We start from the raw sequence: 27,160 nt of genomic DNA, 5'->3' as shown, positions 1-27,160 counted from the left end.
TAATTTGATTGGCTACGCCTATAACGTTACACAGTTAGTTACAACTGGGTAACGATGTGCACTTGTTTCCGTATGAATGAATCATTCCGTAGCATTTCGATCACGACCCGGCCGATTTCACTTTCATTCATTATTTCAGTCGGGCTGATTTGATACTATGATGCACACGTTGATGAAATAGTAACTCGTCTAAGCGTGTGATCTTACGCTTACGTATCGATCGGATCAGAAAGAGAATAGTATTATGTAAACGAACGGCATGTGTTCGAATTAAGTAACGCTTGGAGTTGATTCAAAGATGCTAGCCGGAAAATGATTTATTGAATTTGTGAGAACCTATCACTAGTAGTGATATACATGCATTATTCATAAGACGTAGACTCGTTCCATAAGATATACCGTCAAACGGGGTATCTTGCAACAGGGGTGAAACTTGCAACACTTCGACATGTAATCGAATAGTCGTTTCGTCCAGCATTGAGTTGAATTAGTATGATTTAATCCGCCGTTCATTGACCTTAGGTATACAACAGAAGGTTTTGACAAGGGTTTGGGTATCGTTTATTTTTTGGTTAGTTTGCTGGAGATGAAAATCATATTAAAATTTGGATTGTATAAAACTAATCTTGAAAAACGTTCTTCGTACCACACAAACGGTAGAAGTATGTCATTCGAGGCATTTGCTATCAGTTACAGTACTTAGTAGTGTACAAATTGACAACATAAAAGTTTTGATAATTTTTTGCTCAAAAACGTTTTTGACTCCCCTTGTGGGGTAACTTGCAACAGCAATTTTGATCTCAATTGTTTGATATTTCCTGTTGTTTGTCATCGAAAACACATGAAAAGCAAAATTGAACATATATTTGTACAGTAACATTAAAATGTTTGTACCTAAATCAATTCGATACACTGTTTGAATTTAATTTTTGAAAAATTAAAACAAATCGTATTATTATTAGATTTAGTCTTATTTTTTTCATGAAAATAAAGAATAATTTAGAAAATCAGCAAAAAACTAACTTACAGATCCGTCATTGGGAACTCTCTGCATGAAATATGATGAAAGTTATGTCAAACCAATTTTACATATCAAAATGTTATACGTTGCTTTGATTTAAATATATCTAAAACATAAGTTATGTGAAGTAAAGCCTAAAATACCATTGTATTTGTAAAAAAAAAATGCATTAAAACGTTTTGATGGCTTTCCAATAACTGTCAAGACTTAAAATATGCTTGAATTTTCCAGTGTGGACACCCTATGCAATGCCAATTAAGCTTTCAATCAAATTGATTCAATACTCATAATACAATCGATAATAATTAGTTTTCTAAGAGAAAAGCAGCCTGTTTCTGATATTTGTCATGTTTTTACTGTAGACAATTATTGAATGACCATAATAACACAATATAGGATAAATTTTTACCATATATAAGGTACCATTGTGTGTTGCATGTTACCCCACATCAGGGGTAGCATTAAAAATGCATATTTTTCGTCTCTCCTAATTCCAGAAAACTAAATACTGATAAAATTAATACCGCGTGGTATTCTTTACGTAGCGATTAGGGTACCAGATGGTTTTTGTCTCATCTGAATCCTCAATTTTTTCGTTCATATATCTTTGAAGTTGAAAATTGTTGCAAGTTACCCCGTTTGACGGTATGCAACTATGACACAAACATCTTCGTCTCGACAGATAGATCATTTTGAACTGTAATCTGGAGACCGACATTTGAATATCATTCTAAAAATTAGTTTCTAGAACCCATGGACGGACAGCACTGCTTTCTGCTAAAGTATATTTAACCATACATTTCTTGCACGAACTAATAATATCACCACGTTTTTCTACAGAAAATGTATCCCGTTGTCTTGTTATCGGTTCCCCGTATACATAACAAGCGATTTGTCAACGAACCAGGATAAACGCGGGACCGCCCCGTTGGGCGCCAATTGTATCCCACCTCCCATCAGCAAGAAAAACAAAACAAGCTTACGGTGAGTGTGCTGACTGGATTCAAAAGGTGTTGTGTTGCTGCTTTGCCGCCACGGTTCAATGCCGTTCGCGTTGAATGTGTATTGTCGCAAGGCGCAAAGCTGTATCCGGCGGGACTCGACCCGGACAACAACGGTACTGACCTACACCTTGAGAAATGCTAGAATCAACAAACGAACGCTTGTCGCCAATGTCGTCGACAAACGTTTTGCTCCGGTTGTGTTTGCGCGGGTGGAATCATCTCAAACGAGGCAGTGCTTTCGATGAAGATGATTCCATTCCCGTAGAATCAAATGTATTTTAGGTTTCTTTGCTCATGAGTTGTCAAGCCCTCATGGATTTAAATATTTGCTTGCTGAATCACATCACCTTAGGGATAACTACAAAAAATGCTCAGGAATCGCTCGAAGAATTCCTGTATGCATTCATGACATTTCTCCTAAGATTCTTTCAGAAATCCCTTCAGAAAGCCAAACAAATTCCCAAGATTCACAAAATAGTTACTCCAGAAATGATCCAAGGAATTGCCGATTCGTTTTCTGCGATTTTTTTTTTGTACTAGTTAAAAAAATAACCCAAGATCCTTAAAAACTCATGCATTGTTCCAGAAATCATTGGGACTATCCCTTCAAGTATTTCATCAAGAATTACTTTTAGAGGTCCTCGACACAGTCTCCAAGAATTCCTTAAAGTTTTCACCGCTCCAATAACACCTTTAAGATTTACACTAAAAGATCCACAAGAAATTTCCTTAAATATTTCTTCATAATAAATAAAAAAAAACAAATTTCTTAAAGTTCCCTGCAAATATTTCTCTAGTGGTTACAAGCATTTTGCAAAAAACTCAGTCAGATTCTTTTTAGACAACAAGATTCTTTTTTTTTGTGGATTTCGTCACTACCAAGGACATGTACAACTGACATCTATTCAGGAGCAACTCAGCAAAAAAGTTTATTGAACCATCCGTAGACCTTGAAACCCGTTTGACGCGACCGGTTGGCTGCCACTATTTGCCAATGAAATGTGAATAATGTGAGCAGCGGCGTCCCCTCCTACGGTAGGTATTTCCATTCTGCACCAGTAGAACACTGCTGCTTCAAGTGAAGTCTATTTTCGACACGTTACTTTCGCACCATAGGGTGCCGGTACCAATGGTTGTAATGTACCAGTAGATTGGACTATGGAATAAAACGTACATTTTTTGATAAAAACGACATGTGCTATTTTTGGTGGATAGATCGTCTCTAGTTTAGTCGATTTGCCAAATTTCAGCTTTTTATTTCATCAAAAAGTCATATAAATAATTAAGTTTACGCAAAAAATTTGCTCCCTTGCACCAATAGTTGCCGTCGTGTTCCAGTAGTGGATCAACGGCTGGAAGCAGTTTTTAAAATGGATGTATAAAAATGAAGAAAAGTCCCAGATATGTTCTTAATGCTTCATTAGAAAGATATTAGTTGCTGTTCGAAGGGAAAAACGGTAAACATGTGTAAAAATTTGCCTTTTTGTTTAAAATTCCTTGTATAATTCCCAAACGTCTACTACTGGAGCACTAGCGCAACTACTGGAACACGTGTACCAATAGTGGCTCAAGCGGTTTTATGTTAAAAAATTAGTTTTATTACTCTTTTTATATTTTTCCCATATAGTAGAGGTTGAAATCTTTCTGTTGATGCCAAAAGATCTCTGCTAAGGCTTTTCGCTATTTTCTTATGATTTCTTATAGCTTAGGTAGTCCACTAATGGCACCGGCACCCTACCTTTTTAGTTATAGAGTAGAATCGTGCGGCTATGTCACCTTCCAAGCGAAACTCACAAGGTTGGCTTTGAGTGTCCAAGCAACATCTAACCACGGGGGCTAAAAATAGAAAATTGTCCCTTTTCTTCCCTCGTGACAGAAAGGGTGGGACCACGATCTGGTGAGTGAATACGCGAATGTCAATGACAAGTCGGTATCCACCCCTGCCACAGCTGAGACTGAGAGGCAGTTCGCTGCTCCCGCTGGAAAACGTGCATTCAAGGGCAAAAGTGCATGCGAATGGCAGCGCCCTACGAAGTGACACACATCGCTTCCTACAAAACAATACTTGCACACTCGCTCCCCCAGGGGAATATGTAGAACTGTAGACAATCAAATTGTTCCGTTGTCTCGTTGTAGAATGCCGTTCACATACGTTGGAATATGTCTTATGGATTTGGGTCTCAGAGAGAGGTAACAGTATCCTGGTCAGGATGACGCATATGAAGAATTCATTGTGCTTCAGAAGTGATGCTTCGAGGGATACTCTTCTCACTTGTCTATCACAAGTGGTTTAACATATCTATTTCACAAGAATCAACCTACAAAGTAATTTCATTTTCATTTTGCAGCGTTTGGTGGGGCAATGAGAGCGCAAGTCAGTCCAAAGCCGGGGGCAGGGATAGGTAATGGCCGTAATAGTCTATGCGGACCACTTGAACACCATCGGAAATGATAGGTAGGGTTGGGGTAGGGTATAGGAAATTGGAGAAGACTTGACACAGTAATGCGATTAATGCTGCAAAATGTAAATGTGCTGAGAGCAATTTAATTTAAGTTTTGAAGTTTGGTTTGATTTATTAAAATTTCAAACAATTGTACAAGTAAGAAAGAATGAGCTGATCGCTTTATATAAATTTAATAAACAACAAAGTAATAACAATATGAGAGTGATGCTAAGAACTGCTTATGGCACGATGTGACGCTTTAGGAGCTTTTGATAATGATTGAACATTACTATAAAGAACGCAATTCAATCGACTGTACAAACTTTATCTGTTTTTATCATGTACAGATATCAAATTACAATTCAGTTCACTGATTGGCGGTGCTGATTTATATAAAAATATTTGATATTATTAAAATGAAATGTGTTACTTACTCATGATGGTCATACTTCCCTGACCAGAATTATTCGGTTTTGAGCATCTTTTTCGAAGCTATTCTATCCATTTATCCATTGACTGCTTACAATTCTGAAATTATTCTTATTGTGCATGCTCATGCATTATATTAGTAATGATCATAATCATGCAACAGATAAGAAGGTGAGAAAGAGAGAATTAGGAACAGTGATTAGTAATGAATAATTATGTAGTTTTGTGAGAATAATAAACAATTAAACAGCACTAATGAATAGCTTAAAAAATGACATTACAGCATAGTTGAGCCTTTCGGATCATAAGACCGATGTATAAAAATAATTTGTTTCGAAATTGTCCGCGTGGTCTTCTAGTGCCCCTATTAGATCAGAATCAGTCATAGACATACATACCGAATGCTCGCCATGACCCTATGACCAACATTTGTATATGTATAGCCTTAGCTGATGTGGCTTTTCTAATAGGTAGTTTTTTCACTCATTGATTGTCTTCAAAACCTTGTCAAGTATAGAAAATTGATTTTGTTTCATTTATTACTACATTGAAACTAGATTGTACTTATTGAGTATTAGGTATTATTTTATGTTTAGCACTATTGATATTATCAAGGCCAGAATTCTCAGTGAGTGAAGAATTTTATAGTACTAGAACACCATAGAAGATCGCTAAACATTACCTAATTATGGAACGGCTTTTTGCTCTATTATTTTAAGTAGATGCTATTGATCTCCCTTTGCTCCTATCCGCAACCCGGTGCACGCGCCCTGTTGGTTTTCGAAAACCTCGTAGAAGATTACAAACCGTCAATGGCATTCCCAATTATTACCCCACATTGCACATTCAAGGGTCTGACTGTGCTCCTAACCCACCCTCAGTTTGTAATCTTCTCGCCAGTTTGAAATTATATTTTCCCGAAGTGAAAGTAATTTTGATGAGTGATAGCCGTACTATGCAGTAGTTTAATCAGAATCTTTAGGTCAGAAGACAAAATCCAAATTTTGTAATAAAAAAGTTGCCATTGCTTTGAAATTCACCCAACATCTAATCAAAGCTACTAACAACAGCGATCAATTATCAAAACTCATCGCTCCCTGGAAAATATAATCCAAAGCCCAGGGAAGAATCAACCTACAAAGTAATTGGAGCAATACTCTATCGTTGACAAAAGTCATTACTTAGAAGTATAATCTTACACTTTTGGGCGAAACAAATTCTAATACAAACCCACATAGAAAAACTAGGGATATTCAATCTAATTTTCGTGACTTACCTCTGTACTTTGGAACGAACTGCTGGATGTCGCTGGGAATGTTTTGGTAGAACTCTAGTTCTCTCAGATTCAACGGTTTGATGACGGTGCTCTGGTTCAGCAGTAGCAGTCGCGTATGACCGCCGACCTACAGTGTGTCATTGTAGAAAAACAGAAAAGAATGCAGGATTAGTACATTGATAGAGTCACAATGGCCTCGATGGATAAATCTAACAGTAGAGATGCTAAAACTGAAACTCCATGGATCAGAAATATTTTGAGTTATTGCTTTAAAACTGTTTTGGTGTCGTTATCGAGTCGTGTCGTGTCGAGTAAACTGAATTCAATTCCTTGTTTTGAATGCGATAACTAAAGTAGACCTTGAGTATGCAAAGCATGCGCTTTGATAATAGTCTGACTATCGAATCAGTAGTAGGGAGACTTACGGCTTCGGCACCATTCGACTATTATCGGCAACCAAATTTCAAACGCCAAATACACAGTATTTTTCTATCAAAACACATCAGTGGAAACATTCAGGTGGTTCTTTGTTCTGCCCGCTTCCCGCTGGCGAGATTTCCGAGACTAAACAAACGATATCGCCGGAGATGCCATCAATTCAAATGAGCACACCTCAAAATGCGACTGATTTGGAGCTGCCGAAGAGATTCACCAGCAGTTGTTATGGAAAAGTTGCCGAAGAGAATGAGGCTGCCGACAATAGTCACACTGACAAAGGATGTTCGCAGCGTTGTAAAAACGTTTCCAAAAGCAGCTTGACAAGTCTGTCGGTGCGATTCGATAGAGGATTGAGCAACGCATAAATGTAAATAGACAAACACGGAATTTATCTGCTTATGTCCGAGAAAACTACAAAAGAAACACGGCATCGGCTTAAGCTGCCGAAAATACGTAAGTTCCCCTATGTTGTATCATCCATTACGCACTGATTACACTATAAGAGCGAACATTTCCGAGTGAAAAATGATGCAGTGTCTACCAAGTGAATATAACTGATGCATCCTTAGCTCACGAATATATTCAGACGTCCACTCTCCCATTGAAGGGAATTGTGTGGATACTTCGATTATGTAGTTACGATACCACGAGCCAAAGCCAGAGACTTGTAACTATATGAAAATACATTTAGTTTATCCGCAGATGGTATGCCCACACATTCAAGGAAGTGTGTATTGAACAAACACTTTAAAACATCTTCATCAAAAGAATTAAAGTAACCATTAGCAGATCAAAGAGCCTTCTTGTAAGCCTTGCGAGCCAACTTGAACGACTCTGATCCAGTTGAACGACGTCTGTACCAATTTTTTGTACATTGTCTCCTGAGTCTAGTTAGATCTGAATTCCACCATGGGGCCCCTCTTGTAGTCTTCACAGACCTCAGAAGACTTGCTTCTTCAAATGAACGACGTTGTTTTATCAACGACTATTTGTTGTCCGGGCATTCCTATGACGCAGAATCAGCGAAGTTACATTCAAGTGTTCAGAAAATATGTAGCGATGGTCAGATAATGATTCATAATCTGATATAAGTCAATTCATCAACTTGTGACTGATTCTGTTCGAGCAGAGCGGCAATTGCCTATGTTAGGTAATCCAAGATCTGTACTACTTAAGTATTCCATCAGAGTGGATTCTAATTAATATCTGAGTTGACGTAGGAGTTGTGATAGACATTAGCATCACTGCCGATTAGCGAAAGGCCTTTTAATACGCAGTATACGATAAGAGCGACAGAAGAGTAGTTGAAGCTTTCAAGCTCAAACCAAACATTTATGTCCAAGATAATGCAAAAAACTTGCCTAGATTAAAAGTTTTGTGCAAAACGTCAAGCATCGGGCTGGATTACCCATGCTTGTCCAGAGGGCACCAATTCGTCGCGGCTAGCAGAATATGACAGTAAAATCACGGGCACGCAGGCAAATGCCGCCAAAAAGATTCTGTTGTATATTGCATGATGATATCCGCAAAGTATTGGACATTTTGCAAATTCCAGGTCATCACTGATACAGATTCGATGTCCCAGAAAACAAACAATGGCAAAAACCATTAACCATTTCTGAGAAACTCATGGTATAGTAAGCCTGGTTTGCGAAGTGCTCATTTCGAGAAGACATTAACAATGAATGTATCTCCATCCAATGCTGAAATTGCTCAAGGGCCCACTATTTTTTGTGACCTGATTTGGCGTCCTAATCCTGTGAATAAACAGGTACATGAATGATATGAGAAAAATAAGGACAATTTCGTACCAAAGGATCTTAATCCTCCAAACACCCAGGACCATCTACGAGTATTTCCGGAATATCCTAGAGCCGATTCCTGCACCCTGGAAAAGGACATAAATCCAATCAAATCATGCGATGATCTTTTCGCCGGGAGTAAAATAGTAGTAGTTCCGGGATGTTCTGGAGCCAATTTCGGGACCCTGGAGAAGGACATCAATCAGATGATCACAAACCCTATTATGCGACACATCGATCGTCATGGTTTTTCGCTTGGAGTAGGAAACAATACATACTCAATAATTTATTGTAACATAGGGTCAATTACAAGTTATTCCTGGATGGTCTGGAGCCAATTCCAGGACCCTGAAGAAGGACCTCATTCCGATAATTGCAAACTCTATCATGCGTTACATTAATCTTCAAGTTTTTTTTTTTTGACTGAGTGTATAATAGGATGCAAATTGAGTAATTACTTGCAACATAGGGTCATTTACAAGTACTTCCGGCATGTTCTAGAGCCGATTATGGGACTTAAAAAAAGACATCAATTCGATGATGGCAATCTATATTATGGGACATATCAATCTTCAAGGTTTTTCGCCGGAAGTATAAGACGATAAAAATTTAATAATTGCACACAACAAAGGGTTATTTACAAGAAGTTTTGCGACGTTCTGGAGCCGATTCTAAGATGTCTTTTTCCAGAGTTCCGGAACAAAACATCCCGCCATCCCGCAAACAATTGTAAATGATCCTATGCTGTATGCAAGTACTGAATTTGTATGCTGCTGGCGAAAAAATTTTAAGACTGTCGTATCACATGAAACGGATTGCAATCGTGGGATTGATGTCTTTCTCGCAGTCGATTCAAGAAAATCCCAAAAAAAAAAACTCGTATATAACTTTTTGTTATAAAAAAAATAACTCAATCCCAAACAACCAGAAGTCGCATAACAATTGATGGACAAAGTCGTTTATTTATACAAATTGCATCACTCTCGCACTACATAGTGGATGAAATCGATTGATCGATGAGTAACCTAACATAAAACGCTCTTTTATGAGTTCATATGGGGCCCAGATAGCCGTAGCGGTAAACGCGCAGCTATTCAGCATGACCAAGCTGAGGGTCGTGGGTTCGAATCCCACCGGTCGAGGATCTTTTCGGGATGGAAATATTCTCGACTTCCCAGGGCATAGAGTATCTTCGTACCTGCCACACGATATACACATGCAAAAATGGTCTTTGGCATAGAAAGCTCTCAGTGAATAACTGTGGAAGTGCTCATAAGAACACTAAGCTGAGAAGCAGGCTCTGTCCCAGTGGGGACGTAATGCCAGAAAGAAGAAGAAGATGTCCGTTTCGTTCCCTTCCGTATACTCGTACAAGTTATCAATCCGTAGCAGTACAAGTACAAATCGGATCAATCCGTAGCAGCTGTCAAATCAACTTTGTTATCATAAAGTAAGTCGCATAAAGGTACATATTAGTACGCAATACAATCTGCACACTCGCATTGCATGCTATTTTTCGTCATATAACATATGCACGTATATCGCCTCCACTTTTGCACGTGTACGGCCTTTTCGCAACATCTTATACGTGAAACTTTACACATGCAAGCATCGCATAACGCAACAGGTGATTTCATTAGACGTACATTCTGGTTGTCTGGGATATGCATCATATTTTTTTACTCCCGGCGAAATAAAAAACTTGAAAATTGATGTATCGCATGACATGGTATGCAATCACCGGATGACCTCTTTCAGAATGGCCGGACATCGTCCCATGATATGGTTTGCAATCATTGGATTGATGTTCTTTTCCAGGGTCCCGGAACCGGCTCTAGGGTGTTGTATAACTAAACATGCTTTACAGGGTGTCCATTCAAAATCTGTTTTCAAATTCCCGGATTTTTCCCGGATGCCTAAAAATTTTAAAACGGGTGAAAAAATGATCCTGCGAGTTGATATTTTTCAGACGTTTAGTAGAATGTTTTGATATTTAATTTCACTTTCAAAATATTCGTTTCCACTTCGTTTCAAAAAGTTTGTTTCCGTTTTCAAATGGCCGGCGTTCAGACAAAATGAACCAAGTGTTTTTAATGGTTTCAGGAAAACGGAATTCGAAATATCAAAATATTTGCATATTTTGCTGTAATAATGGAACTATCTATTTGATGGTACATCTGTATCAAAACAGCATCAACATTTAGAATTGATGAAGTATTATCGACTAAAATTTCAAGAAATTATTCAATCAAATTTCTCAATAAGATTTTCGAAAAAAATTGTGAGAAGATTTATTCTATTTTATAAACGATGTATATAACGATATGTCGCCACAAATATTTGATTGTTCTTCAAAGCTTGGCATAAATCCAAAACAGCATCTTACAAGGAATCCATTCAAGATTTTGTCAAGAGTATCGTCTGAAACTAAACAAAAATCTGCCTACTTAAGAAACTTACAATTCATTCATCCATCGAAGATAATTCATAATAGTCTTATAAGTAATTTGTTGAGACTAATTGGAAGAATTCGGTGTAAATCTGCATAAATCCCTACAAAATATCTTCAACGGGCTCATAAGTTATTTGTCATAGATCAAGGACTTGCCAAACTAAAAATCCAGACAAGGCTTCACCAAGAATCAGTATCAAAAGTAATTCCAGGAATTATGATTATGTCTCGGATTTCAGTAAGAGTCCCCTTAAATCTCCTAAAAAATGATCAAATAGCTTTTTGATCACGTTTTTTCCAACTTCAACGAATCTGCTAAGTTGGTAAGCATTGCCACATTATCAAATATCAATCGTAAAACAAAGTTAATTATGTGCTTAAAACTACTGATAAACGAGTTAAAAAGGTTCGACGTTGCGCCACTACACATATATCTTAAACAAGAAGCACTTTCTTGCTCTTACCGTTTATGGGTACTGGATCTACTGGAGAAAAATCCAGTGAATCGTAGATCTACACACACTTCGTTGTTTCCACTTTTGGTGAATTGGGACAAAATTGTCCTTGCTCCAAGTGATCTCACAATTGCTTGTAACTTTCCTTACAGGACATTTACCACACAATTCCCTTCACGGGAAGAGTGGACGTCTGGCTATTTGGAAAGAAGTATATCAAACAATATAGTATGTTACACTGATGGCTCCCTTCTTGAAGGTAGAGCTGGTGCAGGAGTATATTCTCGTGAGCTAAGGCTGAATCAGTTTTACTCACTTGGTAGAAACTGCACCGTTTTTCAGGCGGAAATATTTGCTCTTATGTGTGGAGTGCAATCAGCACTTCAACAGCGCGTAATGGGTAAAGTCATATACTTCTGTTCAGATAGTCAGGCTGCTATAAAAGCTCTCGCTTCGGCCAACTCAAGGTCGAAGCTTGTTATCGCATGTCGAACTCAAATTGAGGAACTGAATTCAGTCAACTCTGTAAATCTTGTATGGGTACCTGGCCATTCTTCCATCGCTGGAAATGAATTGGCTGATGAGCTAGCTCGCGATGGAGCATCGCATGACTTCATTGGCCCTGAGCCGGCTATTCCAATTTCGAAGTGCTGGGTGAAGCTTCAGATAAACTCTTGGGCGGCAACTCAGCACAAGCAATATTGGAATAGTTTGGAGTCGTGTCGTCAAACAAAATTGTATATTACTGAGCCATCTCCAAAGGTGGCGAAGTATTTAACAAATCTGTCAAAGCAGAATTGCAGTCTCTTGGTCAGAGCGTTGACAGGCCACTGCCGACTCAACTATCACATGGCAAATATTCAGCGTGCTGACTCATTTGTGTGTGATAGTTGTGACTCCGATTATGGAACTTCGTATCACCAGATATGTAACTGTCCAGTTTTTGCGCAAATGCGATTCCAATTACTTGGTAAACACTTATTAAGTGAAACTGAATACAGAAGCCTGAATCTTCAGGACATCCTGTTATTCTTAACCCGCTGTGGTAATGAGCTATAGGCTCTCTTTACGCTCACGCGTTTTGCAGTGCCCTTTTTAGGGCGCTGTTCGAACCCATTGTGGTATGGAGCTACATGCTCTCATTTCGCTTATGCGATCTTCCCTCTTCAAGGGACCCACTCCTATTTCCTCCCATCTTTCCCTTCCCTTTCCTCTCCCATCGGGTAGATGATGAAATAGGCTCAAATATGGCGATGGCACAAATCTCCCAACTGGTGGGGAACGTGCCTTTGGAGCCGGCCTTCTGATACCTGATAAACAAAAATCTGCCTACTTAAGAAACTTACAATTCATTCATCCATCGAAGATAATTCATAATAGTCTTATAAGTAATTTGTTGAGACTAATTGGAAGAATTCGGTGTAAATCTGCATAAATCCCTACAAAATATCTTCAACGGGCTCATAAGTTATTTGTCATAGATCAAGGACTTGCCAAACTAAAAATCCAGACAAGGCTTCACCAAGAATCAGTATCAAAAGTAATTCCAGGAATTATGATTATGTCTCGGATTTCAGTAAGAGTCCCCTTAAATCTCCTAAAAAATGATCAAATAGCTTTTTGATCACGTTTTTTCCAACTTCAACGAATCTGCTAAGTTGGTAAGCATTGCCACATTATCAAATATCAATCGTAAAACAAAGTTAATTATGTGCTTAAAACTACTGATAAACGAGTTAAAAAGGTTGCAACAATGTTGGCCTCTGTGTTTGTCATGATAATTTTTCTTGAGGTTGCATCACAATCCGCAAAAGCTGTGACAAATGATTGTGAGCGCGCTTATTTTGTTGCTTGTTTTGCATATGTGTCGAGAACAATTTGATCCACTGCTTTCCAGTAATTTTTCAAGAAACTGGTCTAGTATCACCTCGTTTTCCGTCAGTATTGCTGCAAAGATCTAATTAAACATTTACCTTGAATCCTAATAAGATTTTATAAGGTATTTCTGCAAAAGCTTTGCCAGGAATACCCTTCTAGAATCTTTTCAAGGACATTACGATGTTATATAAGATCATCTCTGAATTTATTCAATATTTTGCAGCTAGAAATCTACTAAGCATATCACAAGAAATCGGTTACAGTTTAAGGGAAAATATGTCAACAAATTATCCAGGAATGAATTATTTTTTACAGAATTTTGGTAAAAAAATGTAGAAATCGTTGAATACCTATTTAACAACGTTGAATATTAATCAAGGTCCAAATTATAAGCTGTCAGGCAGGTCTTGGTTAATTTTTATAATTTTTCCCGATTGAAACAAAACGGTATTTTTATGTTTGAAATGCAGATTTTCCCGGTGTGTTCCCCAATTTCCCGGGTATTTCCCGTATTTTTCCCAGTCATTTATGATTCCCGGGGTTTTCCCGCTTTTCCCGGATGGATCTTCTTCTTCTTTCTGGCGTTACGTACCCACTGGGACAGAGCCTACTTCTCAGCTTAGTGTTCTTATGAGCACTTCCACAGTTATAAACTGAGAGCTTACTGTGCCAATGACCATTTTTGCATGCGTATATCGTGCGGCAGGTACGAAGATACTCTATGCCCTGGGAAGTCGAGAAAATTTCCAACCCGAAAAGATCCTCGACCGGTGGGACTCGAACCCACGACCCTCAGCTTGGTCTTGCTGACGCGCAGCTACGTTTACCGCTACGGCTATCTGGGCCCCCGGATGGATGGACACCCTGATTTATATTATATTTCTGTTGTATAATCTTGAAAATTGATGTGTCGCATGATATGGTTTGTGCTGACCAAATTTTTGTCCCCCACTGATGTCCCAGGAACCAATTCCAGTGAATCCGGAACCGGCTAGAATGGTTTCAAATGAGTTAAAAGAGTCAGAATATTCGAATGGTTTATAATTCAGCTACAAACACTGTAGTTTTGTTTGATATGTACAAAATAACCATAGAAAGGTCTCAAATGGCCTTCGGACAGACCTCACGGAACATCCGTATAAATCCGGAACCGACCGTCCGACTGGGGTTCCCAGTCCAGATCACAAAACTTGAATAGTGTGGCGGTGTTATGTCAGAATTTTATTGAAATCGGCCGAAAACTATGGAAATTAGAGCCAAAAGATCACGAAAATTTTGCTGTAAAAATAGGTTAAATACTGTTTTTTGCTGGGTTTCAATGTTGAAGAATGGTTTGACCTATTTTAACTGTAGTCATAGATAGGATTAAGCTTTTCGCATTTTCAGGAAAAACGATCCAGTGAAAAAAAAAAAACAGATCGGTTTCTATTGAAAGTCGTCATAGGGAAAAAAGTTCAGAATACACTGTGATAACTAAAATTATCCCTCTTTTTTATCTCAATATTATATTTCAAACTTAGGTCTAACGAACTATACCTAGAACGTATCATCTTTTGATGGAGACGCTACTTTTGGAATTTCCCAGTATGCATATTGGAGCGATCGAAGTTATCATAAATCAACGTATATTGCTTGACCAGGGCTTTCTCCAAATTTTCTTTCATTTTTTACTTTATTATCTGGTATAATTGTTATTTATATCGCTGGAATCATGGAAAGATATCAATCCAAAATGAGATAGAAATTTCAATAGCAAAACTTAATGTTGTTTTGGTCTCGTGAGAGCTCCGTTATTGCAACTGCGACGAAGTGAGCACTTGAAATATAGCTTCGTCTAGTAAGAGTGAAAAGAATCATTTCGTCAGTGTCGCAAGTCGGTCATGATACTTAACAGCCCTGTGCTGGACTTTATATGGAGCCCCCCGCCTGTTTCGCGGCTGTTTTAGTCAGCAAACGTGGCTCAAGCATAAATTTAGTAGAGAATGCGACAAAGACGCTTTTACCATGGACATGCGACGGCTTCTGTGCTGGAAATCGGGGTAATTCTATGTAAAACGGGTAACGCTGTATGGTTTACAAAAGCATTCATCGATAAAATCGATAAAGGGTCGAATCAGCAGTTAGCCCTTTATCAGACAACGCCAAACTGTATTTGAAAATACATAATCTAGAAAGAAGTTAGAAACTCAAGCTTTCAGTACACTATTACAAATATTTGGCTTGCATTGATACAGAGTCAAACAATTGTTGGACACTGCAAAGATTTTGTAAGAGTTAACATCCATGTTTGTCTGATGTTTTATGCCAAGCAAATATTTGTATATTTGATAAAGCGTGTATCGATAGCAAGATACTTCTCCTTTTTCAAAACACAAAAAGCATTTGAAATACTGTTGAAAATGATTTAGTGGCTACTACTCAAGATAATAAGCAGGTACTTTTAAGTATAGGGTAACTTAAACTATGTTGAAATAGATTGGCCTAAATAATAAATAAAAAAAAACTACTCCAAACCCAAACTCCAATACGTTTTTAAGCATCAACTTGTAAAGTTTAATCAGTTGTACTCAGATAGACCTACAACAAGTGTTTTAGTTACACTCTGATTCAAATCTGTATGTTACCCTCATCCGAATACAGTATCAATATTGAGACAAACTCACCTGATTGTTGAGAGGATACAAAGCGATTTCATCCTCATCACTTTCAGTGTCGTGTTGTTGCTGCTGCTGCGTTTGTTGATGGTGCTGACGCTGATAACTTTGTGATTGCTGTTGATGTTGCTGCGGCTGCTGATGATGGTGATGGTACTGATGCTGATGAAGATGATGGTGATTGAAATTTAACTCTTGCGAACAACACTGAACACTACCGACACTACTACCACTACTGTTGCGATGATTGCTGTGAAGATGACTGTGTAGATGGGTATTGCTAACGATACTGCCACAATCGATGTGACAATTGTTGAGCTGCTCTGACTGCTGTTGATCTTCCAAGTACGGTGGGAGATCGACGTTGGCGCTTTTGGTTAGGCAGAAACCACTAATGCGCGCTGACGAGTCAGTTCCAAACTGCTTTTGCTGCTGCTGTTGCTGTTGATGGTAGTGCAACTGGCTTTGTCGTCGCTGCAGCTGCTGTTGCAGTTGGACTTCTGACACGTATTCTGCATTTCGTACAGAGAGATGGTGCTGCTGCGACTGCTGACTGCTGCTGACGTTGAAAACGTTGAAACTGTTTTGCTTCTGCTGTTGTTGCACACTATTGGAGACATGCTGAGTTGTAGTGCGTTCAGTATCTCCCATGCCCCAATGTCCCAGAAAATATACCATACCCTTGTGGCGAAAATTGTAACCTGCTTCGGCAAGAAGAGCGTTCGATATCGGGCGGAGGAGGATTCGCAACGATTACCACCGGCGGAAAATGAAACCTTACTGTACTGACTAAGGGTTGTTGTACGGCCTGCGGAGCCACCTTAACGAATTTTTCTGTGCACTTGAGAACGAAAAGTCCCGTCCCGTGGTGCGGCGTCGTCTTCCCGCGGTTTTTGCTGCTGATGATGTTGCTACGAATCGGGCACGCGCTCACGATTTCGTTCTGCGAATTGCGCGACGGGCTAGTCACGTTAGATAAAACTGAAAAGAAAAGCGAGGAGAAATGGGAAAGTTATTAGTTTTGGGTAAGGTTCTTGTATAGCTAAATTTAGCGTTTGTATGCACACGAGAAATTGCTGCGGGTGAACGTGCGTAGTGGTTTCAGCTGAATGAAATGAGGTCAAAATCTCCGTCGACGACGACGGCGAAGGGCTGATGCAATAATGTTGAACGTGGTCAATGTGTGACGGTAGTAACCCTCTCGTCACTTTTCGACTGCACACATATACGAGGGAAAAATTTATTGCGCTCTCAATTGGACGTGATAGTATGAACCGTCAAGCAGATTCACATGAGAGCAAGACTTCATAACTGCAGAATGTAACACTCAAAAGAAAGTTTTGGAGATGCGTTCAGAAGTCGAAAAGGGTAATTTAGGGCGATTGATTTGGTTGGATTGCGTAGTATTGCAGCTAATGGCTATACTACAGTAGACGAATGCAAATTTCGAAGTTATTGGTTATGATAAAAATCATTCTTTCTCCAAGGCATCCGTCAAAAACTCTCCCGTAGAGATTTACCCAGGTTTTTATGTTTTCCTAAGTAATTTGTCCTGAATAAATCTAATGATACATTTAATATCTCAACAGATGTCTTCAAATACTTACACTTGAATTCCTTCAGGAATTACACTCGGGATTCCTCCAGAGATTATTTGATGGGATACTTTTATCACTTAGCTCAACAATCCATTTAAAATAATTTCAAGAATTTCTTATATTTCTTGTTGTGTTTCTTGGGATATTGTTACGATATTTTTCTGGACATTACTTCTAGTAGTATTTTATGGAACTCTGCCATTTATGTTCCAGGACTCTGTTAAGGATTCCTTTATAGTGGAGAAAATTCGTAAGAGACTTTGAATGAAATACATCAAGGGATATCTTATAAATTACTTTCAAAGACGCCTCTGAAAAAATAAATCGAAATTCTTTTAAAATTATTCAGGTTTTCTCTCGGGTATAGCTCTTAGGATAATTTCAGAATTAACACCATCAACTACATTATCAACCTCAACTTACTCTTAGATCACCATAATTTCAACAGAAATTCATATAAGAGCTACTGTGTGGATTTCTTTAGAAACCTATAAGTTATTTTCTTAGAAGCATGCCTCAGCATTCCTTTGAGTATAATATTTCAAGATTTTTTCAGAGATACCTACATACATATTCCCACTAATTTATAATTTCTGAAATTTCCAGGAGTCATTTTCAGGAATGTCTTCTAAAAATATTTAAGAAATTCTATCTAGAAGTCCTTCAAGGACTAATTTTTGATTTTTCTTGAAATATCCCTTGCATAATGTAATTACTTAAAAAGTTTTCTTTGGATTATGTAGAAAAAAATCTGTATGGTCTTTGAAGACCAAAAATCTTCAAAAGATTTTTTCATAAACTTTACGAAAAAAATCCTTAAATAATTCCAGAAAAAAATATAGATAACATTTTTAGAAAAAAATCTGGTCGAATCCTAGAGTATTGCATGGAGTAGTGATTGCAGTAATTTGGGAACTACTACTCCTATAATAATCAAAGAAGGAATGCTTGGAAAAACCTGAAAAATCCTAAACAAATTCCAATTATCTGAAGAATTTCACTAATTTCTTTAAAAAAAGCCAGAAATTTCTAGAATTGTATATAAAAACAACTCAAAGCAAATTACCGGAAAATATCTTTTTTTTTTTAATTTCTTTATTAGTATCATTCCAAATATTATATTCATTTTTTTATATCTAGGTGTTCTATGTTATTAGACAACACTATCATCCTAATTTGGTAAAACAAATTTAACATTTTCTTAACATTTTGTTAACCACATATTACATTTCATTTGCCATAGCAGTAACTATCTTTGAGTATTTTTTGGGGAATCCCTGCCTAAAGCATTGCTCAGTGAAATTTGGTTTGGTGTAAATTCTGTATCAAATCCAGAGGGGGAATTGAATTTCTAAAAGAATTTCAAAAAGAGCTATTGGACTAGTTCTAAGAGATTTCTCTGAACAAACCAACTTTTTGATTAGTCGCAGGCTGCATTTCATTTAAGACAATTTTGAGAAAAATGTTTTTTGAATGAACAGGAAGAAGGAGCATTTGAAGGAATTTGTTGAGTCTTTAAATACAATATTCCAAGAGAGTTATCATGAGGGATTGTTGAAGATATCTGGAGATAAAATTAAGAGTTTTACAAAGAACAAAAGAACATGATCCTAAACGTAATTATGGGTGTAATTTCCTTCATGTGAAGAAATTTTCTAAAATAAACCATTTAGACTAATACTAGGAGTTCTATGTATTTCAGCGAAAACAAATGTCAGGAGCCATATATCAATTCTTAGAGATGTCTTGGAAAATATTCTTCGTGTATTTTTGTAGAGATTTCATAGAAATTCTCGGAAAGAAGAAATCAAGGATTATCTTCTGAAAAAAAAATTGAGAGGCAAATATCTTAGAATATTGCTGAGGACTCTATGGAGAAATTCGAGCTATTGCCAGGAAGGATCTATTGGAAAGATTATTGAAAAATTATTTTTAGACTTTGAACAAAAATATAAAATACATGAAGAGAAAACCCAGAAAAAAATTCTGGCGGATATGTGGAGTTATTCTGATTGCAGGACGAATGCTTTGGAGAACTCCTGAATGAATTTATTTCGAGATAACCTAATACATTCTGGGAAAGACCTTTTGGGTTTGTTAACAGATTTATGTCAGATTCCTCACAAAATTCAGTGCGGACTATTGATAAAACCTACGAATGGTCTTCGGCAACAGTCTGATTTTTTGTTGGACTCCAAATATTATTCAAAAAGTATTTAGGACGCAATTTTGCATAAACATGATCATCTTTTAAACACCATCTTTTAAAAATTCCAACAAAATCTTTCACCTTGTAGTAATATAATCGATTTTCATGTAGGGAGCCTTACGGCTTCGGCACCATTCGACTATTATCGGCAACCAAATTTCAAACGCCAAATACACATCCATCATTTTCCATAAAAACACATCAATGGAAACATTTAAAAGATTCTTTGTTCTGTCACCTTCCCGTTTACGAGATTTCCGAGTATGAAATAAACAATACCGCCAAGAGATTTCATCAATTCAAATGAACACACCTCAAAATGCGAATTATTTGGCACTGCCGAACAGATTTGCCTGCAGTTCTTATGGGAATGCTGACGAAGAGAACGTGGCTACCGACAATAGTCACACGGGCATGGGTTGTTCGACGCGTTGTAAAAACGTTTCCAAAAATCTATTAACAAGTATGTCGGTGTGAATCGATAGTGGATTGAGTAGCGCATAATTGTTAACAGACAAGCACGTAATTTGTCTCCTGATGGCCGAGAAAGTTACAAAAGAAGCGCAGCATCTGCTTAGATTGCCGAGAATACATAAATTCCACTAGTTTTCTCTACAATTCAAAAGAACAACCTATCTTAGGACAAAAAAAACATAGAGGGAGATCACCCAGTACCAGACATCGTCGAAAAATGAGAGAAATCATAATCCAACTAAGATGAAGAAAAGTAAGCAGTTATAGAGAACAATATTTTCGCAGAATTACACATCCTTGTAATATGCACGCCTTTTTGAAAAAAGTTGAAATGTTTGAAAATCAATCAAAAATTAAAGTATCACCTCATAATTTGAACTGAATTAATATTATTCTGAACATGAAAAAATATTTAGATCACGAAATTATGATCGAATACAATCATAACGAAAAGTATGAATGTATTTTGCACCAAAATTGTACGAAATGTATGGAAATCATTAATGATCTCGCATATACTGTCTCCCAGTGGCTCAAGTCAGCAATAAAAGTAATTATATGGGATATACGTGAAAGTAGTTCGAATCACGGGTTCTGATGCCGGCCAAAAAGTGAACTAGCATCGAAGACAGTCAACTTGCATTTCAGCTGTTAGAGGAGTTGTTTAGGACACATACAACAATAACTTAATTTGGTGAGCTCGTTCCTGATTGATTATTTGTAGCTTTGCCTTTTGTTTCCACGAGCCCATGTGTTCTTATTTTTTGTCAGACGAAATTGATACAAACACGTCTATAAAAATATGACCGATATGAACTGAAAACCTGTTGGCTACCAATCCCAGGTCTGAGGTCAATGTGAGCGTGCAATGGCGCTTAAGCCCCGGCCTTACAGCCACGACATGAGGAAGAATTACCCGTGTCCCATCCCCAAAAACGGAGACAAAACACAAACGGAGTGTGCATTAACCTTCTTAGAAAAGCTATTCCCAACGATTTTATCGATATCCCTGAAATGGAACGGTTGGTATGGTTGTCTCCGTTTCTTCTTTCATAAATTTGAATATTCTCGTCTATTATGTTATTCGTTCGTGAATAATTTGATCGCCGCGAATTTTAGAATTAACTTTAAACCCAAGTCCTCACAGAGGGCCTGCCTGGCTATTTTAATTTCTGTATCATATCATCGATATGAGATGAAAATAACGAAATATGTTCTACACACTTAATTTAGAAAGCCGAATCTTGGCTAATTTTAACCGAGATACGCACAGCCCAGTAGTCGGCAAACATATTTCCTGGGATCATAGGAAATAAAAGCCGAGTGGGCTTGTGGCCGTGCGGTTAGCGGCGTCAGTCGTTTAGGCGTATTGTGCTACGGAGTGTGGGTTCGATTCCCGCCCCAGTCGGAGAAAACTTTTCGTCAAACGAAAAATTCTTCACTGGTCCATTGGTCGTTCCGTGTGTCCGTTGTCTAATGTTAGTTAAGTTCAGTCTGTGCAGCCTATGGCTGAAGACGGTGTAAATTGTCTTTTATCAGTAAATCGTGCTTCGTTGCCAAGTAACCGGACAATTTGTTAGCTAAGTCCCGGTTAAAATTGGAAAACCGAGATTCGCACAGCCGAGCTCGTGAAAAAAAATCTAAGTGTGCAGTATTTCCAGGATGCTTTTCATTATTGGCTGTGCAAGCACTTAGAATAGAATTGACTAAGCATTAAAGTAGACTTTAAAAGACAATGTATTTTAAATAGTGGTAATTTGAAGGCTTTTGTTAAATTTCGAAGAATTGCAAACTTTTATCGACATATTTCGGTAAAAATATCCAAACTCATGTGGTTTCAGTACTGTAATTAAAAAAAAAAACTACTACTTGCCAAACGATAATGGTCGTCAAATGGAAAAAAATGTTATCTCTACTTTAATAAATCAAAATAAAAAATTGTTGTGGCGCTTAAACTTAGTGCAAATATTTTTCTAAATTTGAAATCTATTTGAAAAACAATTCCATTCGCTGCACTCCATCAACACCAACCATGTAAATATTTGCGTGGAAATAACAGTTGAGAGCTTCACAACACAGAACTGAAAACAAGATTAATATGTGTGTTCAGCAGTGCCTTTAGAATTACAGCAATTGACAATATGGTAAGAGCACTAATTTAACGCCACCCCTAATATTTCGCTTTGAGTTTTACAAAAAATTGGACAGTGACAAATGTTATAAATTTTATTTAGATATGATATTTCGACAAAACAAAAAGCAATAATTTACATTGGATAATCCAATTAATTGCTACTCAAAAGACGTTTCATGAAATGAATTTTCAAAAAAATAAATCAGGAATAGAATTAGGATCATCAAGATTGGGGCGTATGTGAGTCATTCCGCCTATAAACATTGAATGTCTGTGTGGTTGCAAGCCAATAAAAGTGTCTATTGCGAGAGTTGATTTCACTATCCACTTGTGCTACAAGTACTCTTGAGAACCAACTCGTTTTTCCGGTATATAGGTACAATCTTTCGATTACGCACGCTGCTCAAACAACTCACACTCATAATTTCAATTGCATTAATTGAGGTCTGTTTCAACTTAATTAAATTTTCCCGAGAAATTCGATTCGCTCGGATAAATTCGCACTGTTATCGAGGGAATCAAAAACTTCGTATCTTCTCGCATTATTGCACTCTTCTCACAAATCATTCACAGGCGACAAACAAACCCCAACTCCCGCTATTCGATACCTTGATCGCGCTTAACCTGTCGCAAAGCACCGTACTAGACGCCTCGACTACGGTTTTCACAAATTATCATCCGATAAGCCATTTTATGAGACGTTTCGAATCATATGGTTTCCGTTTGTTTACCAGCTTTGAAAGTTTCTGGCGGGCCGTTTTATTTACGTTTATTCTAGCGTTACATTTGGAAGGAGCTTATTCAACAATGGCGCTGGTGGCAGTGTAACAAAGTTTTTAATTTTCGCATGTAAAATTGAAATCAGCAGGCAGAGAAGATATTTTTCATTTACAGGTAATATAATACATGTAAACTGAGTAGAACCATGCGCTGAAAAAGACGGGGACGTCATCGCCAACATTAATGTGACCAGCGCCATTCAGATATCAGGCTAGTTTTTTGAACAACAACAATGAGCGGCCCACCAGAAAACGTCATTCGAACGTCTCTTAAAATGGCTTATTCACTTTTTTACTTGCTCCGCAAACAAACACCACAATCAACGAGAACACTACACCAGCTGCGACGACGACAACAGGCGTGGAATCCACGTCATAACAAGCGCAATATGATCCGTTTGGTAGCGGCAGCGTTGAAACATCGACAATTATGACGAAGACGACGTAAATTGACGCGCTTAGTCACAGCGGTTCTTCCCCCTGTACGTGGGTAGAGTGATTTGTTCAATTACTGAAGGGTTATGTTTCTCACTTCATCGAAATGATGAGATTTCGACGAACCGTTCAACAATTGGCTAATTACCCTAACACACCACTTGCATAGATGGAGGACGTGCACTCGGCGATATCACCTTCTATACAGCTGATAGTTTCCAATAAAACTCGATTTGTGTATATAGATCGCAATGATAAGGACTGTATCGATAAGCAAAGTCATTCAAAATGCGTCTTAAATAACTTGCACACGTCATAATGTATAGAATATCTAAAACTGTACGAAATTGCGAAAAGATGGTTGAAATTTTCTCTGTAAAATACAGGGACGGGGTTGGTGGTCTGATGGCTACCGCTTCTGCTTCATATGCAGAAGGTCATGGGTTCAATCCCAGGCCCGTCCCTTTCCTCGTACTTTGTAGTTGTATATCTCTCACTTGCTTCTATCTTCCATTCTAAATATATCACACTCAAACTATTCGTTCATAGCAAACGCTAGAACCAGAGACGGACAAGAAACCGTTTCCCTAACGCTTCCCACTTCCACGCGCACGCCTGATACATAGGCAGTCTGCTAACCACAAAAGCAAACCTCTCTGCCATGCCTTTCCCCCATCCATACACTCCCGCATGAACTGGCGTGGATGCAGTGGAATATACGGTCTACGTGGGAGCCAGTTCAATGCATCATCAATTCCTCCCCCTTCCCCTCATTGGTCTGCATTCTGACGTGGCAGGTGCCATTGTTGCCTAAAAATAGAAGATCACCAGCACTTATACACTGAGGATGCCTGTTAGTCCCAAGCAGTCATTCGGTTGGTTCCTTGTGTAAGTGCAGCTGATCTGGCGATACTGGAGTGCATCCACGGGCGGCCAATCAAGCTCAAGCTCAAGCTCAAAATACAGGGATTCCACTACCGGGTTTGCCAGAGATGCATATGTTCGCTACCAGATGATTTTCTAGACCGGTTCCGATAGGGCTCCAGAAATACCTAGGATTTTCTAAGGATAATTCCACGAATTTTTGCAGGGATATTTTTACAAGCATTCTTTTAGCGATTTCACCAAAAGTTTCTGCCGGAATGCGGCCAATGATTCCTTCGGTAAAATCTTTACTGGGATTTCTCCAGAAATGTCTACAAGGATATCTCAGTGAACTTCTTCGGGATTATCGCAGAAATTTTCAATGTTTTCAAAGATTACTTCACATATTGATCCATTGATTTCTCCAGAATTTTCTCAGTTAGTTGTCTCGAGTCCCTCTAGGAATTATTCCTGAGATTTTCTCCAGAGATCGCTCCAGGAATTTTATCAGGAATTATTCAAGAGATTCAACTAGAAATTCACCTAGGAATTCCTTCAGGAAAATCGCTATATGACCTATTCTAAGATTTTTCCCTGGCAATCCTCCAGAGATTCTTCTTAAAAATTTCTCAAGAGATACGTTCTGGGCCTCCAAAAAGTCCTCCGGGAATTTTTTCAAGAATTCCTCTAGAAATTCATACAGAAATTTGCCCATGCATTCCTTCAGTAATTTCATCAAAAACAGTAATAATTGGCTCTTTGAATACGTGCTTGTGAACATTCATACTGATTGAACATGGAAGATTTCTACTCCGCTATGGATCGATTCCGAGATTCCGAGGCTTTATTCAATAAATATTTCATTATAACGTTATTTGAAAAGCTAAAGAGGTTTTTGTGCCTTTTTGAGAAATATTTCATTGGAATATCACTTAAAGGGAGTTTTCCCTCTTTCAACATTTTTAAGTTAAAATAAACAAATAAATAAATAAATAAACAGTAGTAATTTTTCCAGGATTTTCTCCTGAAGAAGTTTTTTAAGAAGCCCCTGAATAAGTTAACTGTAGTAATCCCTGTAGAAATCTCTAGAAAAAAAAACGAGAGTAATCCTTACAGGAATCCCCGGTTAAATTGGTTAAATTCTTGGAAGAATCACTGGAGAAATTCTCGCAGGAGCCTTTTGAGGAATTCCTGACAAAATCTCTAGAGAAATGTCGATGGAAACCCCTGGAACATCAAACGTGAATTTCCTCTACGCAGTCTTAATTTTTAACGGCTTTTTTACAATAAAGTTTACGTAGACAAATTTCGTTAAAATAAACAGGCCATTCTATATCAACTCATCCCTGGAATAACTTCTAGAGGGGATTATGTAGAGATTTTTCTGGATCAATCCTCGGAGAAATTCCTGAAAAAAAAATCTGAAGAAATTTTTGCAGGAATCCCTATAATGATGTTCCTAGAGAAATCCCTGGAAGTCTCTGAAGAAACTCTAATAGGAATATTTGTAGGATTATCTAAGTTAATTACTGAAGTATGTCTGAAGTAGAGGGTCTTGTTTCCCGGACTCAAAAAAATCCCGGGATTCGGGATTTTATTTTTATAAATCCCGGGATTACCCGGGATCCCGGGACAAAAATCAAATGCTTCCAAAATGACTATAAAACAGTCAGAGCGGGTTTTGAAGCAATGCTTAGTTTTATAGAGTAGTTTCATAATAATCCAACCTGCTATTAAAGGTGATGTTGAATTTTATTGGGAAAAAACAATGCAATCTTAGATTTTATTAATCAAAATTTCACCTATCTGCAATCGAATTTAATGATCATTTATTTAAGTTAATTTGAAAAGAAAATCAAGCGTGATGCATAAGGTATAGGTTAGGTAATACCAATCACTCTCAAATTTTACCAAGAAGTCTTTTAAAATCTATTCTCATGATCATGCAACTCATTTAGATTGTTGTATCATATGGAATCTTCATGCTTTTAGATGTTTGGCATAACAGCCTTGTTAGACGTTAGAGCCACGTTAGACCAGGAAAAGTATAAGGTACACCGGGCAAATCGAAACGGTTACGGGAAGATAAAGAAACGATCCATCAAATCAATTGTTGACAAATGGAACAAACCGTAGAGAAATCTGTTTTAATTTATTGAAAATTACGTAACTAACATGCCAGAGAAACACAAGTTTAAGCATAAGTGGCCTTAAATCTCAATAAAACTCTTTGAGAGTAAGCTGATTGCAATAACTAAAATACATTCTTGCATCAACATGCACAAAAATAAATATGTCGCTTGTTTTGTGCCATTATTTGAAAAAAAAAAAAATGCTACAGCATTTTCTAGTTAAACATGAAATTTCGGGAAATCCCGGGATTTTCGAAAATATCCCGGGATTCGGGATTTTTGAGATCCCGGGATTTCCCGGGATTTTTGTCCCGGGATTCCCGGGACAAGACCCTCTAGTCTGAAGGCGTCTCTGGAAGAATCCCCATAAAAAAACCCTGTAGTGATTTTTTCTGGAGAAATCTCTGGAATAATCTTTGGAGAAATCCCAGAAGAAATTCATGAAGAGATTTTACTGGAAGAATGTTTGCAGAGATTTTCCTAATGTAATCCCTGAAGAAATGGTTGGGAAAATTCATGGGAGAATCTCTGCAGGAATTCCAAAAGGAACCCTAGGAGGAATTCCAAGAGGAACTCTTGGAGGAATCCCCAGCAGATTTTTAGAGACCAAGAACAAATCCCTCGATAAATTCTTGAGGAATCTCTGAAGCAGTATCTGGAGAAATCATTGAAGAGAGTGATG

General features: G+C 37.8%; 1 protein-coding gene across 4 annotated transcripts in view; it reads right to left on the bottom strand.

Annotated features, from left to right (window-relative positions):
* Nucleotides 1-27,160, bottom strand: part of LOC5573750 — a 182,674-nt gene that overhangs the window by 43,809 nt on the left and 111,705 nt on the right. For all 4 annotated transcript variants that reach the window (XM_021850408.1, XM_021850411.1, XM_021850407.1 and 1 more), the window contains exons 2-3: nt 15,863-16,834; nt 6,175-6,301 (exon numbers count right to left, since the gene is read on the bottom strand). In XM_021850408.1, the coding sequence (XP_021706100.1) occupies nt 6,175-6,301; nt 15,863-16,531 (796 nt within the window). In that variant the 5' untranslated portion in view covers nt 16,532-16,834. The remainder of the gene's footprint in view (nt 1-6,174; nt 6,302-15,862; nt 16,835-27,160) is intronic.

Source organism: Aedes aegypti, chromosome 3, assembly GCF_002204515.2.
Source record: "Aedes aegypti strain LVP_AGWG chromosome 3, AaegL5.0 Primary Assembly, whole genome shotgun sequence".
Classification (NCBI taxonomy): Eukaryota; Metazoa; Arthropoda; class Insecta; order Diptera; family Culicidae; genus Aedes; species Aedes aegypti.
This window is presented reverse-complemented; position numbering and strand designations above follow the sequence as displayed.